At 38.6% G+C, this 18226-nt stretch overlaps 1 protein-coding gene across 1 annotated transcript in view; it reads left to right on the top strand.

The window, feature by feature from the left end:
• SLC35F1 (solute carrier family 35 member F1) overlaps positions 1-18226 on the top strand; it is a 237265-nt gene that overhangs the window by 130515 nt on the left and 88524 nt on the right. Inside the window, exon 2 of the mRNA XM_050315910.1 lies at positions 252-427. Within this exon, the coding sequence (XP_050171867.1) occupies positions 252-427 (176 nt within the window). The remainder of the gene's footprint in view (positions 1-251; positions 428-18226) is intronic.

Genomic DNA, 18226 nt, shown 5'->3' with positions numbered 1-18226 from the left:
TCTGTATGCCTTAGCTAACCTGTTGTCTATTTCTGCATCAATCTTACCATCTGAGGAGATGAGCCCATGGTAAGTGCAGAAATAATGGAAATGTTATGTTGGCTATACCCAGCAGATCCTCTCATTGACTGAAGCATCGTGTTTCTCCCCATGTCCTAGCAATGTTGAACATGATTCCTTGAGGACAATGAGCGTTTCCTCCTTTGTGAGGAGGCTGAGTGGTTTATGTCTGTTTTTCTCATTCCTTTCAGGGATCTCTTGCTGTCTGTGGCACTCGGCCAGGTACTCTCCCTCCTTATCTGTGGCATTGGTCTCACAAGCAAGTATTTGTCAGAAGATTTCCATGCCAACACACCTGTTTTTCAGAGCTTCCTCAATTATATCCTTCTATTCTTGGTCTACACAACAACATTAGCCGTCAGACAAGGTAAGCATCCCTCCCAAACTCTTTTGCAGAAAACAGCAAGGATAAAGGCTTTTGCAGAACAACAAGCAATATGATTTAGACACAAACCCCATTAATATTTGTTACATATTTACATTACCTAGTAATATGCATTGGATGAACTGAAAAAAAACTGAACAAATCTTCATTAGCAAAGAGTGACTGGGTAGATGGCTATCCAGTAGACCCTAGGATCAGGGTGCTGCCTAAAAGCTAAAAGAAACATCAGTACATTTGAATTCCTAATTGTTCTTATGGTAATGCTCCTCTCACGCCACAGCCATACACTCGGGGTTTGTTTTGGATTTGACAGCATACCTTGCTGGGAAATAGTGGTACGCTTTACATCTTACATAGACTAAGGAGAGCTCAGATGCAATCAAAGAAGAGCTTGCTAGTTTAAGTTGCCAATCACAGCAATTCAGTAGTTCACTATTAGAAAGAAATAGCAGCCAATTTTTAGCTATTGAGAAGCAGGAGATGAAGGGAGGGAATTCGGGATGATATCTCTCTGGGGTGCTGTAGTGGGCAGAGCAGCTCTGCAGTCCTGCCACTGCTTTGCCACAGGCCCTGTGTAACCAATCTGACCTCCAAAATGAGAAATGCATTATAGTGTGCTTTGGTACTGTGTATCTAATGATCCTCTGTTTGAAAATCTATATATAATATGGGAGGGGGTTGTACCTTTCCTGCTCATCCCTTCCATCTTTGAGATTTCATATGTAGATGAGGTGTAGGAGGTGAATACATTTAAGTACATTTCTCACCCACTCTTTTTTTTCCTTTTGTAATCATTTTATTTGTTCACCTTCACAGAACACACAGATAGGAAGAAAAATAAAAGAGCAAAAATATCATGTGTTCTTCTGACATAAGGGCTCCATGGAAGAAAAGAACTATAGAATGTATTAGGCTGTGGTACATTTATCAGCATACTGAAAGGCTCATGTATTCTTACAGGAACAATTGTTTTTGGATCGTTCTTTGAAGTTGCATCTTTTGATGCTTTGGGAACAATCCTGAAACTTAAGTTCTTCACTCATAATACAGTCTTGTGATACAATGCTATAAACTGTTCTAAAGCAGCAAGGACTTAGTATCCATGAAAAAAATAAACAGTCTAAAATATACCACTGTACTCCAGCAGAAAGCACTTACATGTGTTACAACTTAAGTTTTATAAACATTGGTCTCCACTGACATTTTTCAGAAGCAATGAAGTCCAGTCTGCACAGGAAATATTGGCTGATCTATAAGGAGAGATTGCTCAGGCAGTGTTTCACTGTCTTGGTATTTCAGTTTGTTTAGGGGGAAACACCACCCCATACTTTGCTCTGCAAAGGGTTTAAAATATGTTATTAGTATCATCTTTCTGGAGATCTGTGTTTAAAAATAATTCTTCTGAGTGTAGGATTGCCTAGATGTTCATAAGTTCTGTCCCAGAAATGTCCTTCTTGGGACTGATTTAGATACTGTGGAAGACAAGTCCCTATGACTTTTAAATAGATTTTACTTTTTTGAAAATTCTGGCTTGTGAGAGGGTTTATCCGTATACCTACTGCATTCTACTGGGCATTACAGGGGTTTGTTTATTTAGAATAATGTTTGATACCTGGTATATATTGACATTTAAAAAATGCTATCAAGCACTCTGCTTTACACATATAAAAATATGTATTAAAATGTCACTTTATAAATAGTTTTCTGACAGTTGAAAAATATGGTGGTGGGCTAAAGAGAGTTTGTCAGAGCTATCTGTTGTGCCAGTAAGACAGGTTTTGGAACTAAATGGGAAAGTATTAGGGATATGTGGAAAATATTTTATGGACAAGTGAGAAGAGTTGGGGAAGATGTTTGAACAGGACTGTAGCTGAATACAGACAATCTGAACAACCAGAGCACACGCAGAGCGTTATCAATGGAATAGTCTGGATATGAAGCTGTCAAAAAAAAACCCAAAGCCCCAAAAAGACCGTTTGGTCCAAAAAAAATCTAGAACAAAATTTGCTATAGAAGTCATGAAAGCAGTGATCCAGGCACTCAGCACAACATTCCTGCTGAATGGTATAGTACTACACAGTCAACTTATTTACTTGGCATTTAATATTGCCAAGTGATTGAGCCTGACATTGTCTTCTTGCTTGTGTATTTATTCAAATTTATTATCTGTATTTGTTCCACTAAGACAGTTTTTCTAGCAGCTCTAATCATTTGTCCATTAACAGATGGAAATTGCATTGGTATTAATTTTATATGGAATGATTCTATTCTGAGTACTGAGAACATCCGAAGGCTTTTTTTTTAAAAAAAAGGGGGTTTTCTACTGCATATGCAAGATTGAAGATTCTTTTAGTTGCCCTTTCTCCTTCAGAAATCAAACCATCATAAGTTCACTGGTAGTAAAAAACAACATCATCCCTTTGTCTTTTTCTTTGCTTGCTTTCTTAATCTCTGGGGTTTTTACTGAATGTACTGTTTAAGGAGATGTCACTCGAGGTAGGCAAAAAACTCCTTGGTTCACTGTAGGACTGAAAGCTGTAATTTCCTGCGATGTAAAGAAGCCTTATTTCTGTAGAGACTTCTTCCATATTTTGATTTACTCTGGATGCCCTTTGACTTAGCTGTCCCTTGATGTTCACATCACTCCATATATACTCCCTGAGTGATAATGAAAAGGTAGAATTTGCACTGGTCTCTGAAAATCATCATTAGCAGATGATTAAAGCTTCCTGATTCCTGAGCTTTTTGGACTAAAGCCTTCTGCAGTGAACACTCAACTTCCAGCAGCTAAAGTTAGCCCATGGGAACCAGCAGTTTCCACTACATTTTTATTTTTTGGGTTGAGATTTTTTTTCCCAAAATAATTTTAGCACAGTGCTTTAATGGATGCAAAGGTTAGCACTACCACGTTGCAATGCATTCACATAGCAACAGATAGTGTAGGAGAGGCTCAGTCCTGCAGGTGTCAGAATTTCTTGAGCATTTTAAGGTTCATTTACATGTTAAGAAAAAAAAAAAAAAAAAAGGAAGAGCTTGTGCTCTTGATGAGGAACCAATTTGAAGGTAAACTCAGTAGTTTTGAGCAGTGGAGTCCATATAAGGAGGGCTTTTCATCATTATTGCAATTTTACTCTCATGACCAGGAATAAAAGATGATAAGAGCGTTGAAGGAGATCCATTCTTGTGAGATTTTCATATGAGTCTTAAAACATGGATACTACTCAGGCAGAGATCGTGAAAATGTTAAAGAATTTGTCTAAACTGGAATTTTTCTGATGCAAAATCCAACCACTATTTCTATCAATTGAACTCTAAAATTCAACCATGTATCTGGAATCTAGAAAACTTTCTCTTTTATCCCAGATATTTTAATGTTCTTTTTATTTTATTTTGGTTTTTTTTAAAATTTTTTTTCTGTGACATGTAATTTTAAGTTGAACTTATGATTGCCCTAAAGAGGTTTGTGTGAAGGTTCTTCACAGTTAGGAATGCACAGACTCAGCCATGCAAAGATGCCAGCAGCCACTTGCCCACAAAGGGGTATCCACTAGACACCCGGTCCAATGCTCATTAATGCACCAGTGCTGAGATCTGAATATTATTCTTAAAGAGTTTTCTTTGTATGAGAATGATGCTGTAAAATTGATATCACTGATGGAACACTATAGGGCATTGAATGTCATTATGTTTTATCTGGCTGATGTGCCAAACATTTCGTAGGTAATAAGGACCTCCTCAGTTCCTTCTCTTGAGGTTCTCCTCTCATGCCTGTTGTTTTCACAGCCAAAACTTGTATTTGTCCATGGTAACACCTCTTAGCTGAGAAGAAGGTTTTAACACTTACCGTCTCACCTCAATCTCCTTGTCAGCAGAGGGTTCTACTGAGCAAAACCTTGTCAGGATACTTTCATATACTCCTTTGGGCTGTGTGTTATTATTTGTTGAGGAAAAGAAAAGGCTTGGCTATCAGTCATAGAAGCTTCCTACCAATGAAATGACACTGTGGGACATAGAGCTGGTGGAGATTTTTTTTTTAGCACCTTAAAAAGCATTAAGTGGGAAATTTTCCGTAGTGGACCAGAAGGTATTAATTGCTAATAGTCAACATAGGTGCAATCAGCAACAGCTCACCATCAAAAATAAATTACTTCTAAAAGCCACGACATATATGCTACAAATGAAAACAACACATCTACTAGACAACATTTTAAAAAGAAAAAATATGAAACAGATTTTTTTTTGTTATTCTGCAAAACAAGAAATGAGGGAGCAATGGAGATGTCTTCTGCACAGAAGGGAACCATAAAGTCTTAAGAACAGGATTCTGTGCAAGTAGGGCTCCACATTGCAAGCTGTTTCTTTAATTTTAGTGCCCTAAGTTACTGAGTGTTTTCATCCCACCATTACTGAGGGATGGCAATAATTTGCTGGTTCAGAAATGTTTTTATACATCTTTATGTCTGGATGAACTCTGCTTCTAGGCCAAGTGATGAGGTTATAGCATATGTCAATGGAAATACGATTTTCCCTAGAGTAACTGTAATGTGTTAGATTTGACATATGATCAAATGTGATCTGTGCCCCTGAGTCAGCTAGAGAGTCCTGTGAGACTGTTATGATTGCAGACCTGTTACTGGCATATCATTTTTATGCATTTCTATCTCGGATTGGTCTATGACATCAGTATCTCAACCATATGTTAATTCTTGATTTATCTGCTATTCAAGTGTGTATCTCCATTTAGATACATGGCACCCCTCCACAACATCCTTCCTACTTCAACAAAATTGACCAAAACCAGCCACTTGAAGGATAGTAAAGCACTATATAGGACTTGTTTTGTTTTCCTGCAGTGCTTGATGGCTATTTATTGAATGATAGAAAGGGTAAATGCCTCTTTTTACTAAATTTCACTCCACCAGTGAAGTTATATTAACACAAAGAAAGTATTGTACACTTAACTTAGGTAGACAAAACAGAATATTTTTTGTATTAACACCTCTTTTTGTCAGTTGCCCATAAGAATATGCCTGGGAAAGAAAGCAAGTACATGATTTAAGCTGATCAAACTGATTAGATATCACGTACTTTGGACAATATGTGTTGTATCATTGAGATGAAACATCTTCTGGAAAGGCATTGATCCCATCAGAATTTTTGAGGAGGAGCCTTCAGAAATAAGCCTTCAGAAGCCTTCTCTTCACTGAAGATGACAGGGAGTTATTTTGATTAGAGAAGATCCATTTCAACATTGTTCAGTTTCCTAAATATACTCATGCCACTGCAGTAGAACAACAAGCTTGGTTATCCCTCCAGTCTCAAACTAAATATTCAACAAACTGCAGTCAAGTAGCTTTATGGTCCTATCTGCCTGTGATAGAAATGGTCCTCGGTCCCTCAAGGAAACCACCCAGCCCAAACACTGGCCTGCAAACCATGGCAAACATTGCAAGAAGCTGTGCCATTGCCCTTGAAGCGCAGGGAAAGCCACATCAAGCTGTCCCATCTCTCCCTTTTGACAAAGGTATTTAGAGATAGGACAAGGAAGAATGCTTTAAACTGAGAGTAACTTTAGGTTAGATATTAGGAAGAAATTCTTTACTGTAAGAGTGGTGAGGCACTGGAACAGGTTGCCCAGAGCAGCTGTGGATGCCCCATCCCTGGGAGTGTTCAAAGCCAGATTGGATGGGGCTTTAAGCAACCTGATCTAGTGGAAGGTGTCCCTGCCCATGGAAGGGGGTTTGGAACTGGATGATCTTTAAGGTTCCTTCCAACCTAAACTATTCTGTGATTCTATGATTCTCATGCACCTCTCAGTGCAAGGGGCCACGCTAACCCTGGACTGTAAAACTGAAACACAGCAGCGAGCATGGATTGGGACCAGTGAAAAACAATGACCTTCAGGTCTTTGGTATTCTCATAACAGTGCTGCAGAATCTCCCTGCTGTGTTACACATTGCTGTCTACAGTGCACTTTCTCCTAATTACTCTGGGCTTCTAATTAGAGATGCCAAACTGTGTGGGATATGTTTATTATGAAAATGGTCAGCCAAACAGTCCTTTTGTCTGGGCTTTGAAGAGCCCCTTTCATATTCATAGGGAATTTTGTACTCTAGGAGAAATGAAACTAGAATGCTGGCTATTTTCAGGCACTTCAAATTGCAGGGATCTTTTTTGTAATGTGCAATTTTCAGTTTTGGATAACATGATCGCAGAAGCAAGAATTATGATATGTTATGTGTTTGGAACTTGCCTATCACATCATGGACAACACAGCAAGATGGCTAACAAAAAACAGTATGACTAGAGCCAGATTCTGTTCAGTTCCATTTACATAATAATTGTGTTTGTGTTTGAATTTTCTTTCTACTTTCAATTGAGTTTAAAAAATTTCCTGTTATAAAATGCTGAATACTGCTGTTCTCTCTACTGAATGAATCTTTTACTCTGTAGGTGATAACAATTCAGTGAGGTATTAAACTTTTCAGGTATGTATAGTTTTCATTCAGGACCTTGGGATCCTGTTCTTTATGCTAGTTGCCCTAAACCACAGAATTTCCTTTTCCAGTCCAGTGAAGTCTTCTTGCATTCTTAACCATAATACAGAAACAGATGCAATTTCAACACAGTGTGATTATTCTGCATAGCTGGTAGAAAGACAGGGTAAAAAAAAAAAAATAGGCCATGTTGGTGATACAAAGATGGCATTAAAACCAGTAGAACTTGACCTCTTGGTCTTTTGTTTTGATTTGTTTTGCTATTCCTAGCAGAGAGATTGGGTGGTATTTTTTAATACTCAGGGTTTTTCACTGTCAGCTCTCCTTGTTGCACTGAGCAGGAGACAGATGCTTTCTGCCTTGGCCTGTTGCTCCTTTCTACCCACGCAAAGGATCAGGCATCTCAGGGAATCTCAGGGCTCAGTCAGTTTTTATTTTCATCGGTGTGTTTTGCTTTGCCAGCTATTTAACAAGGTACAAATAAACACTTACAGAGAGGAATCCTGGCCCCAAACATAGGAAAAATATACTGGCAGGTAAAGGCTCAAAAAAAACCCTCAGCTCTTTCTAGTGCTGTTATTTCTCTCAGTGAGGTGCTCCTGATTGTTAGGTTAGACACTTGCTGTCTGAACCCACAGCATGCATCCTGTGTTGCAAAATATCTGTCCTTCTTTTAATCCTGGCCAAGGCAGCACAGTCCATCCTCTTGCATCATTGGAATAAATCACGACATCCCACAGCACATACAAGCTGAAAATTGGAAAGTACTGTTCTAAAGGAATGCAGGTGGCAGCAGTTAAGCATGAGCACTGTATGTCATGGTTTAATGATGCAAACACTAATACAGTCATGATAACCCCAAAGCAATAAAGGCCAGGGCTAATCAAGCATCCGTGCATGCTCTGTAGTAGTATTTCCTGATCCCTGATGCAGCTCATTCAGTCCAGAGGCTTCTTGTTTTACTAGGTTGCTTTCAAAATAGCTTTGATGCTCAAAGAAGTATCCTTTGTGCCATCAGAGACAAAGGATGCAAAAGGGCATTGAGCAAAAGGATAGGAGCACCTCATTTCTCCTGTGCCTGCTGATGCAGACAAGGGCACAGAAACAAAAGGGCGTTGTCTTACCATCCTCTTGACCTAAATGAGGAAACGGGAGGTCTCCACTCAGAGAGTAAATTTGCTCTAAGGTTGCATGTGAGCTGGGAGTACCTCTCTGTAAAAAAGTCCCTGGAAGATTCAAATTGGGCAGTTCAGGTCACTCTCACTTCAGGAAGCTCAGACCCAGTCATCTTTCTGGCTGCCAAGTTTATACCCTCAACCAGGACCTTCTAGACTCAGCATTCAGAATTGCACCATGGCTCAAAGATTGGTGCATATTTTATGTGAGCAAACCTTAGAGGCACTAAGTGCGGTGAGCGTGAAAGGGATGCTGAGCTTTAGGCTGGCCAGCATCCTGGGTGATGAACCATGTTTGCATCAAGATGCCGAATCAGTGCTGTGAGGCAATGTCTATACTGAATATGCTACTTGAGAAAAAGACAGTTTTACCCTGGAGGTAAATGTACATTCATTTTAGGAATATTTAGCCAGCTGTGGTCATTCCATGCCAGTAAGTGCATAAATAGGGACCACAGATGTAATAATATGGGAAACAATATAGTTACTCAGCTCACAACTGCAACATCACAGGTAGATAGTAGAATTTAGCAGAATCAAAAAACCCTCACAGTGTGGTGTTTTATACTGTTATGCTTTTCTTGATGATGCCAGCACCTAAATCTGAGACTTGGTGCAAATCTGTAACATATATTTGCAAGCATTTATGTTTGGATCGGGATTTAGATTTTGTGGCTGAGCCTCGGAAAGCTGTCTCCTTTCTCACTTTTCCAGGAGCCCTGCCAGCCCTTCAAACACAGTGCTAATCTGAACACAAGTCTATGAGTTCCTGTTTCAGAAGATAAGCCTTGTCCCTGGAAGGCTGAGTGGGCAGGCTCAAGGAAGCTCTGAGGAAATGTTCAGTTTGAACCACTCATGCATCTTGGCTGCTTGTTTTTTGTCCCCATCTCTGCAGCTGCCATTACATATTATTTGTACCACAGATCCAGATAGGGGCATAACTGTTGTAAATAAAAGAATTAAGGCTTTTGAGCATGTGGAAAGCAAGGTATTGTAGGGTATGGTCCTGGATTTGCTCAGGTACCATGGCAGTGAGCACATACTGAGCTTTGAAATTTAGACCATAGTATCAGAGTATTGCATGAGGAAGAATATTGCTCTCAGTAATTTTATTTGAAGGTAAAGAAGCTCCCTGTCTAGCCCAGATTGCCACACAGTATGTCAAATAATATATTGCCTCTTAAGGATGTGAGCTGAATCACAAACATTTTATTTTTTGTACAGTTAAGGGATACCTGTCCTTTGTAATGTTAGTATATGGGTCTGACACTTCTTAATACATAAACATCTCAAGTACTGGTTGCAAAACCAACCATCCCTTCCCACTTCAATGAGGAAAGTTAATAGTTCTGATAAAATAGTGTACTCTTGATCCTACAGCTGTAAGCAGAATGCAGGGGTTGTCTCTGCCACTTCATGCAGTATCAGTATTTCCCTGTGATTTATTGAATATTTAAACATTCATCAATTCAAACAGCTAGCCAGGGTAGCAGGATCCACATTCAGCACACGTAGCTTCACTGTTCATACAGGAGATTTGAAGTGTGGTTACAAGATGATAACTGTATTGCCTGAAGGAGATAAGTCCCACTCTGCCAAAATGGTGCTTTGTATGTAATTAGTGTAAAAATTCAGAGGAATAGAGTTTATCCTTGAGATTGCCTTTCTCATTAAAAAGAATCATAATGAAAGAACAAAGTGGTCCCTGCAGTGAATTGGATTGACTTCCTAAGTTTTCATTAAGTCAAAGGCTCCATATCATCCCATTTTGCAGAGCCCAGTTGTAAACTGTACATAAGACTTGCAGCAAAGTCCCTGTGAAGACCATCCCTTCTGAAGGTTTGAAAGTACTACCTTTTCTAAAATAAAGGACTATGAGACAGCAAGAATCAAGGGAATAAAAAGTTATGCTAGTAGCATAAAGCTCTATTTTCAAATTATTCTTCTGGCTGACACTTGGTCCTAACACAAGCAGTGATTTTCTCTTCTTTCATGTCCATTATTACCATAGTAATCCATATAATTACTGTTACAACTAAACACATCTTACAGGTGTACAAACGTAAAAATGGTGTAAAAATGTACAAATATCCTGTAAGTTTATCTACCATTGTGTAAGCATATTTTTTTCATTTATGTTTGGCTGAACTGTTAGCTATTGGCATATGGTTGGTTTGAACTCCTGTTGCATTTCTGGATGATAGTGCTATAATAATAGCAGCTTCATCTGAAAGGGTATTTATAAATGTAGCACTCAGTATGCAAGCTGCAGCTGGGCTGTGTGCTCTCCCTTCTGCTCATAAGCTGCCAAGCACAGGTGGGAGCACCAAGTCACTTCTGGAAGATGCTTGGGGTTCAGGGACCTGGGGACTCACCTGTTAGCTTAGGTGGCCCTTTGGCTGCAACATTGCTTCACAAACGTTGAGGATGCTTTAGACCCAAGTCACTGCAGAATAGAGCAGCTCAAGGTCATTAGCAACCAGCTATGTTAGAACCTCCCCCTGCATTATTTTTCTTGATTTAGCATTAAAGAGAAAAGGTGAAGGATAGTATATTCCGTCTAGCAGCCTCCTCCATTTCTTGCAAATATTTCCCTGATGAGAGGAGGAATCTTTGAGGGGAAGGTGGGAGTTCTTTTCTGACAGCAATAGTGAGCGCTCCAAATACACAGGGGAGGGAGAGACCATGTGCATATCTCAAAGGAGCAGTTATCCTTTAGTTTTCAGTTATTTGACAGTGACAGTCAATTCACAGGGATATTTTTGTAACTGTTACAGAAATATAACAAATAAGGTTTCAAAGGAAAATTATACATCTGTGCCTTTTCTGAGTTAAATATTCATTAACTTGCTTCTGCGCAGCTATTAGAATGTTTACATAATATCATTTGTCCATGCTTCTCTGATTATCTGTCTGCGATCTGATAGTTGGCTTTGGTTTGGTTAATTCTAAGGGAGGTTTTAATGCCCCAGAGTAGGGGTGGATTGTCACTGTTTTAGTAAAGTGGATGTGCACTTATTTGCACCATTGATGACAGAAGTGAAGGAGGTGCATGTTCATGACCATAAATTGTGATATATGCTGTCTGTTTTCATTACTATTTGAAATCTTTGGTTTGAACATGCCTTTGAGTGTCCTCTTAAGATTTCAGCTGGTTGGTGAAGAGAAAGAACAATTAGTGCATTTTTTCCTATGTTTGAAATGTAAGAGGTTTGTTTCCTTTTCAAAAGGAAAATTTAAAAGGACCTGAGGTGGTTTGCATTCATGGAGTTTTATCATGCACACTCCTCTAATTATATACATGCGTACATATAAAAACACACCAATTATGTATTATCAGTAGAATTTATTTTCAGTATTATTTTATATTGCTTATCACCTCAAGATCCCAGTGAACTTTATCTCTTCCTGAGCTAGGTTTCATGCTCATTTGGACACACATATGATAAGAAACGGGCCATGGTGTAACCAGGAACATCTCATGTCCGCTCCCAGCTTCTACAACAATTCAAAGAGATGAAATGCTGTAAAGGAGACAGAAACTTGCCATGCCTTCCATGAGAACCAAGTTGCCAGTGAGCTCTTTCCAAGCATGAGGGTGAATTCCTGAATGCGTGGGCTCTGATGAGAAGACCCTGTGGAGTCTTTTGACACAGTGTGCTAAAATCATGGGTTAAATTTTGTCCTAAGACAAAATATGTCTTGTGTTAGGACTGTATCTCAAAACAGAAGAGAGCAGTAAAAACATTTGAAGGACTCCAGTGAATTTCTGATGCTCTCATGACTGAGCCAAACCTGATGTTATAGAAATGCGTGTTGGGAAGGGGTTCCAGCTAAAGCTGAAGATAAGAGGTCTGAATGAACTTGGCCATTGAACCAGGCAGCCATCACTCACTGGGTTGAAATCATTGGGTTGAGTGCTTTCTAAGGAAACCAGGTAGATGACAGAATGGTAGGTTGGCAGGAGCTGAAGTTACAGAGGCAGCTTCACAGTAGGAAGTCGGAATGAGAAACACCTTAAGTGGAGACTGGAAATGGTCCTGCCCTGGTGCAGTCCTGAACGCTGGTGCATGAGGAACCACAGCATGTCAGTTGGGCAAGGTGGAGAAATCATGTCAAAGCACAAAGCATATGCATATCAAAAAGCATATGCCTGGATATTTTAGTTCCTGTTTAGATGATAGCATGATTGGCATATATCACTGTCATGTTCCTCTTCCCAGTGGTATTTTCCTATACCTGCTCCAGACTGCCTCTCTTTGTGGGACTCTCTTGAGGATGTATAAGGAAAGTAATAATCACTGGAAGTTACTGAACAGAAACTTTCCTCAACATTTCTCCCCACACTGTAGTTGTAACACTGAAATTGCGTGGATAATAATATTTGGGAATGTTTGTGGATCTGCAGTGCATGATGATGTGAGATCTGCACACTCAAACCCACCAGCTTTTTCTCTCACGAATGAAGTATTAGAAATGTGGGAATACAGACACTTTTAATTTAGTGAGGATTTTGAATGTGTTTGTTTCTTCTATTGTTATTTGCTTAGAAAACATGAAAGAGTGTGTTTTTATCAGAAGAATATATCTCTGAAGTATGGAGCAAAATAAAATCAATAAAAAAGAAAGTAGGGTTCTTTTTTCTCTAAAGGATATGGCACACTGCAGCAAAGAAATGTGTTGCTGTTTCAAGGTGTGAGAATTCAAGTCATATCTCAGAACAACCTGCCTTTAAGAAGACAAATGACTGTGGTATTTACAATAGTATTTTTTCCCAATAATATCATGACTGCTGAATAGCATCCTTTTTCAAAATAGAGAGCACGCTCACCTTTTCATTATACAGCCCAATGAGATAAATATAAGATACAAGGCAACACAGAAGTTAGGGCACGTATACATTACTACTTCCTCTTGTGTATGTTTACATTTCTATTAACAGAAGTGGATGATTGCAAGGAAGAGCTCCCAGAGTGTCTGTGAAAGAACTGCACCATTACTATGCCTTGACGATGGAAACATTTCTAGCAGGGCTGACTCATTTCCTACATAGGTTGTATTTCATTGTCTCTGTCTATAAAGATTGTATCCATCCCTAAAGCTGCCTGAAGGCATGTCATATTTATGGCTGATGAGTTTCTCTTTAAAATCATCTCTGTGAAAACAGTCTTGATTTAAAAGCAGGGTGCTTGTTTCATTTATCAAGCAGTGAAAAGAGTCATAGCCCTTTCCATGGGAAAACGAGGGTGTCTAAAATGTAGAGGTACTGTGTCAATGAACTTGTGTAGACAAGTGCAAAGAGCTTTCTATCAATAGTTACTTCTAAGCATATCTAGACAACAAGCATTTAAATACATGTTAATAAGTATGTGCACTTGAAATTCCAAGTTAAACAGTCAAATAAACACAAGGCAACTGACACAAGAAAGAAAATCACATCATTCAAAATTACACAGGATCTTCATGCTAAAAAGTTTCACAGTTGCCTTCAATTTCTGTTACATGCCCACCTGTTTCTGTTACAGCAGCAACTTATTCCTTATTGGAAGCCGCTTATTGCAAATTGTCAGGTTCTATCAACTTTCCTTCTCAGTTTTTTTCATAAAATACTTGGGTTTTTGGTTCAATATTTCAGATTTTGTCAGTAACCTGACAAAATGTCATCTCCTTATTTCTTAATATTTTGAACAGTTATATAAAAATGGAAATTAATTGTCAGCGGTCCCTGTCACATGCATTACAGAGGCATTTCCTTGCATGAATTTGATGAAACTTTTGTCTATTTCTCACTATAATTATTATAAGATAATTTCCATTAATCCTACTTTGGTGAGGGAACAGTCTATCTTCTGTTAATGACAATATTGAGAGATAAACTACTTGTTTCTTCCAAAAAAAAGTATATCATATTATTTCTATTTTGCACTGTTGATTTTGTTTTGTTCTTTCTTGAGTTCTGTTTAATGTTTTATGGATTTAATTTGTTGCGTACAGAGTAGTATTTAATGGACTTGACAAATTGGTTATATATGCAAGCAACATTTAAAAGAAGAAGAATTTTTCACAAAAACCTGAATATTGAGAGAGAGACATTACTGGCAGGTCTAAAAAGCTGTAGAATTAAGGAAGTACCAGGTGATAGGATCAATAGCAGTGATGTTTGTCATTGCCTTTTGCAGTCTCACAGACAAAGCTTACTATTTATTAGATTCGAATTAATTAGTTGTAGAAGCCAAAATTTATATCTTCTGTGTAGAGTTATGAACCAATTACTGATAGTGATTTTCAACTGAAAATCATATCCCATATCAATAATTTAGCTGCAAAGTGGCATTCAGGAATAAAGCATTCCCTTTCGTGGAATTTAGTAAACTAAATGTCTTCATTACAAATTAATTTTATTACCTATTAACATTGCTAACTTCAAAGCAAGGACAATAGTATTCTAATAGGTACACTGATAGTAAGTATTTCAGAGCTTTAAATGATAGTGAGAAAGGGGTTTTCTTCACTTTTTTCCAAAATTATGTTAACTAGTGATACGTATATGATCCTTAAAAATTAAAAGATCTCCTAAGTTAAACTTGCAAAGGACACTTCATGACAGAGTTGAACCACCACGTCAGCAATCACCAACTATTTTTAAAAACTGGAATTAGAAAAGTACATAAGGAAAATATTAACGTGAGAAATTGTGTTTGGTGAGGTTTCAGGGTGACATGGTCAGAGAAGGAGTTTTAAGGAAAGTTTTTGGACACCCACAAAGTGAGGAAGCTCCGGAAACACATATATTCGCTTTGAAAACTACCCTTGCACACCAGGAGCATCCTTAACAAGAGGATTATTTTTGCTGTATTGGACCATTTGCTATGCCCTAGGCATAGCCAATAGTCACCAAACCAGTAGGTGTGTGGCAGAGCTGCACAGTCACAAAAGAGGCATCTCAAAGATTGCAGTCAGCATTTTCTTCTGAGTAGAGAAAACACAGAAGTGTTTCCACCAATACTGCCCAGATATCTCCTCGAGACCTGCCTTAGGTCATTCTTCCCCTTTGGCTGTCAAGTGTTTGCAGCATGGGAAAGTGATACTCAATTAGTCACTGCAGAAAGGATTTGAAATATCACTGCTGGAATTCTGGTTTTGTTAGTTTTGTTGACAAAAGGACTCTGTGAGGGAACTGCTATGGAAAGGGACTGCAGACAGAAGCACTTAAATGAAACAGTTCCTCCAGGACTATTTCCTGAGGAACTGGTTTTCCCAACTTAGAATGGCATTGGAGTCACAAAGTGACGCTGCTCAGTGATCACCTCTTGTAAATGCTCTAAACAACCCTGTTTCCAGTGGTGAGATGACCAAGAGGAGCAAAAAGGATTTTAGTTCCAACATGTGGAAGTAGAAATCTGATTCCATGATATATCTGTGACTTGCCTCTGTCAGGCCCAACAAGCAGGCACAGGCTGTGATACTTTGCGCTCTGGATGCCTGAATTTGCTGATGGCACAGTCTCCAGATGGATACATGGTGCCTGGCTGTTTGGACAGTCAGGTTTGGTCAGACCAACCCTATCCAAACTGCAGATTTGTGAGATTTTGGCAGTAGCTTGGTTTAAGGACAAGAGTCGATGGCACGCCTTTCCAACTCCTTGACTCCCTCAAGGAACAATTGTACAGGGAAAAATTGTCTTTTAACCTTGTCCAGTTCCAGTTGAAAAGACAAAATGAAATTAAGGCTGAAATAGACATGGCCACGAGTTTGAATGTGGACTTAATGTTTAGGATTTGTTTGAACCTGGCAAAAAAACAAAGTGCAGCACAAACTAATTTTTTATTTTAAGTTCAGAACATAAATACAATATGATCTTCTTGTAGCCTTCTGGACAATTCTGGAGATTGCCTATAAAGAAATCTGTGAAGAGTTTGCCTGAACAGACAAACAGACATATAAGTCAAGGAAACAAAGCTGTAATGAGCCGTGAGAGCTGAGACCAAAACACTGATGTAGGCTTGCAGAAAGCTGAGTGAGTCAGCATGCCTGGAGAACAGCAGTTCTCATCCACTGTGTAATTTGAGAGCCCTGTGTTGCATCTGTGATCAGAGGAATTCCCTACTGATTCCATTTTTTCCTGTCATACCAAAATAATCTTTATGCTGTGCATGCTACTATCGGTGCCATCCAAAGGTTCATTTCTCTTCTTGTTTCTGATTTCCTTTGTTTACAGAGTCCTTTTGTTTGTGTTAGGCTCCACTCTCTGCTCCCCTGTCTTATCCTATAAGCATTTTTATAATTTATTCCAAATATTACCTATAGATGGAAAATGCTTCTCAACTGATTACATCTTAGAAAGTATCCTCAAATGATGCATTTGATTCCGAGTTAGGCAGTAGTTTCTTTTGCACTTAATCCATGTTAATGTGTTAGGAACAATTTTTATTCTAATGCAGTTTCATAAGGATAAGACTTAGTTGCTATTTTTAGGAGAAGAAATGAAATGAACATCAAAGCAGCAGTAGTGGGTGGTGTAAGGCGTGCTGTTATCAAAAGAAATGATACAATAAGACCAAATCATGAGGTCATTCTCAGGGCCTTTGTCTGAAACAATCAAAAGTATAGAGGAGAAATATGTACTATAGAGAAAAAGGAAAAGTACCTTCATTGTAGGACAAGATTTTTTCTGTCAGAGAGTTGCCTTTTCACTACATCAGTAATGGATTATCTCCATGTCTAAAATACAGACAGAAGTTCAATGAAATTTCAAAAGGATTTGATTTATTTTTAAGCTGTAATGAGAATTCTTCATATAGATGAATTTTGAGAAAACAGACTATTTTGAAGTCAGACATTTTATTAACAGAGATGATTCTGATCAGCTTTTGAGCTATGTGCTCTAGTAACGCAGACAAATTTGCATTTCTATCTTTTTGAATTACAGTAAATATGAATAGTATCTTACAGGGATTTGATGATTAAACATTTCATCACACATACTGGGTGCAGTTAATCTGAGCAGGATAACCTTTTCCTACCTGCTGCCATGGAAATAAACCCAATGAGGTTATGTTTGAAAGGTATGCCCCTTGTGGCTAGAGTTCAGTCAAGCAGAGAGCCTTAGGGAATTTGCAGATTCAGTGCTGTACAACACAGGTTTCTGCAAGGCAGTAAATCAGATCAGAGGCACACAAATTATCTATCTGTCCATCCGTCCATTACTGTGGTAGCTGAGTGCCTTTAAAAGCTATTTTATTCTAGACCCCATATGTTCAAATACATTACACAACACATTTAAAGTGTCAAAATCCTATTTCTAGCTTTGATTCAGTGTTTAACACTGAACAAGTTGTTTAAAGTATAATCTTATTCTTGTTTCTCTGCTGTGGATGGGAAAGAAAATCACCAGAGGCAGTGAAGCGAACTGCCAGATATTGTGCTTTGCACAGAACAGTGCTGCCAACTTTTATAGAACACTGTTGTAAAGAGATTCATGATAATAAATATGTGCCTGCTTTTGTATGAAAAACCTCATTTAATTTTGTCAACTGAAAATACCTCCTTTGAGTTTTATAAGAAGTATGTTTCCTACATGGTGGCAAAGAAAAGTGTTCAAACATGGAATCTCAATTTCTTCTTTTAATGCCAAGTTTAGTATGTTCAGCATAATGAGATTCTGTAAGCTCTCTCTCAAATTTTGAATGAGGTAGCTCATTCGAATAAATTTTTGAATGTCTGTGGTTGGCTGTACTGAGAATGGTGCATGCCTGATTGATAGGTTCATTAGTTGCTACTCTGAAGAGGAGACTACACTTGCCTGTGCTCTTTTTGGCCAGAGGAAGATAAAATGATGACAAACCAGTGAAAAGACTAAACAGTGCTCCTGATGGTATGCCTAATGCATGCAGTTTGCCCACTGGTCCCAGCTTTTAGAAGTATAACAAAGTGTAGAGCCTTCACTGAGTGCGGAGGTGTCCCTTGCCACCAAAAGCATGCCGCCTGCTTGCGTGGTGTTATGATGGCTATCTGCTCCCTCCGCTTGTAAAAGGAAGAAAGTCTGCTGGCAGCAGGTACAGAATATCAAGGAGGAGAAGATGCTATTTGCAACTTTTTGCAGTTATCTT

This window comes from Myiozetetes cayanensis, unplaced genomic scaffold (genome assembly GCF_022539395.1).
Source record: "Myiozetetes cayanensis isolate MyiCay16 unplaced genomic scaffold, myiCay2020 scf2-11, whole genome shotgun sequence".
Lineage (NCBI taxonomy): Eukaryota > Metazoa > Chordata > Aves > Passeriformes > Tyrannidae > Myiozetetes > Myiozetetes cayanensis.
Note: the sequence above shows the minus strand (reverse complement) of the source record. Positions and strands in the feature narration are given on the sequence as shown.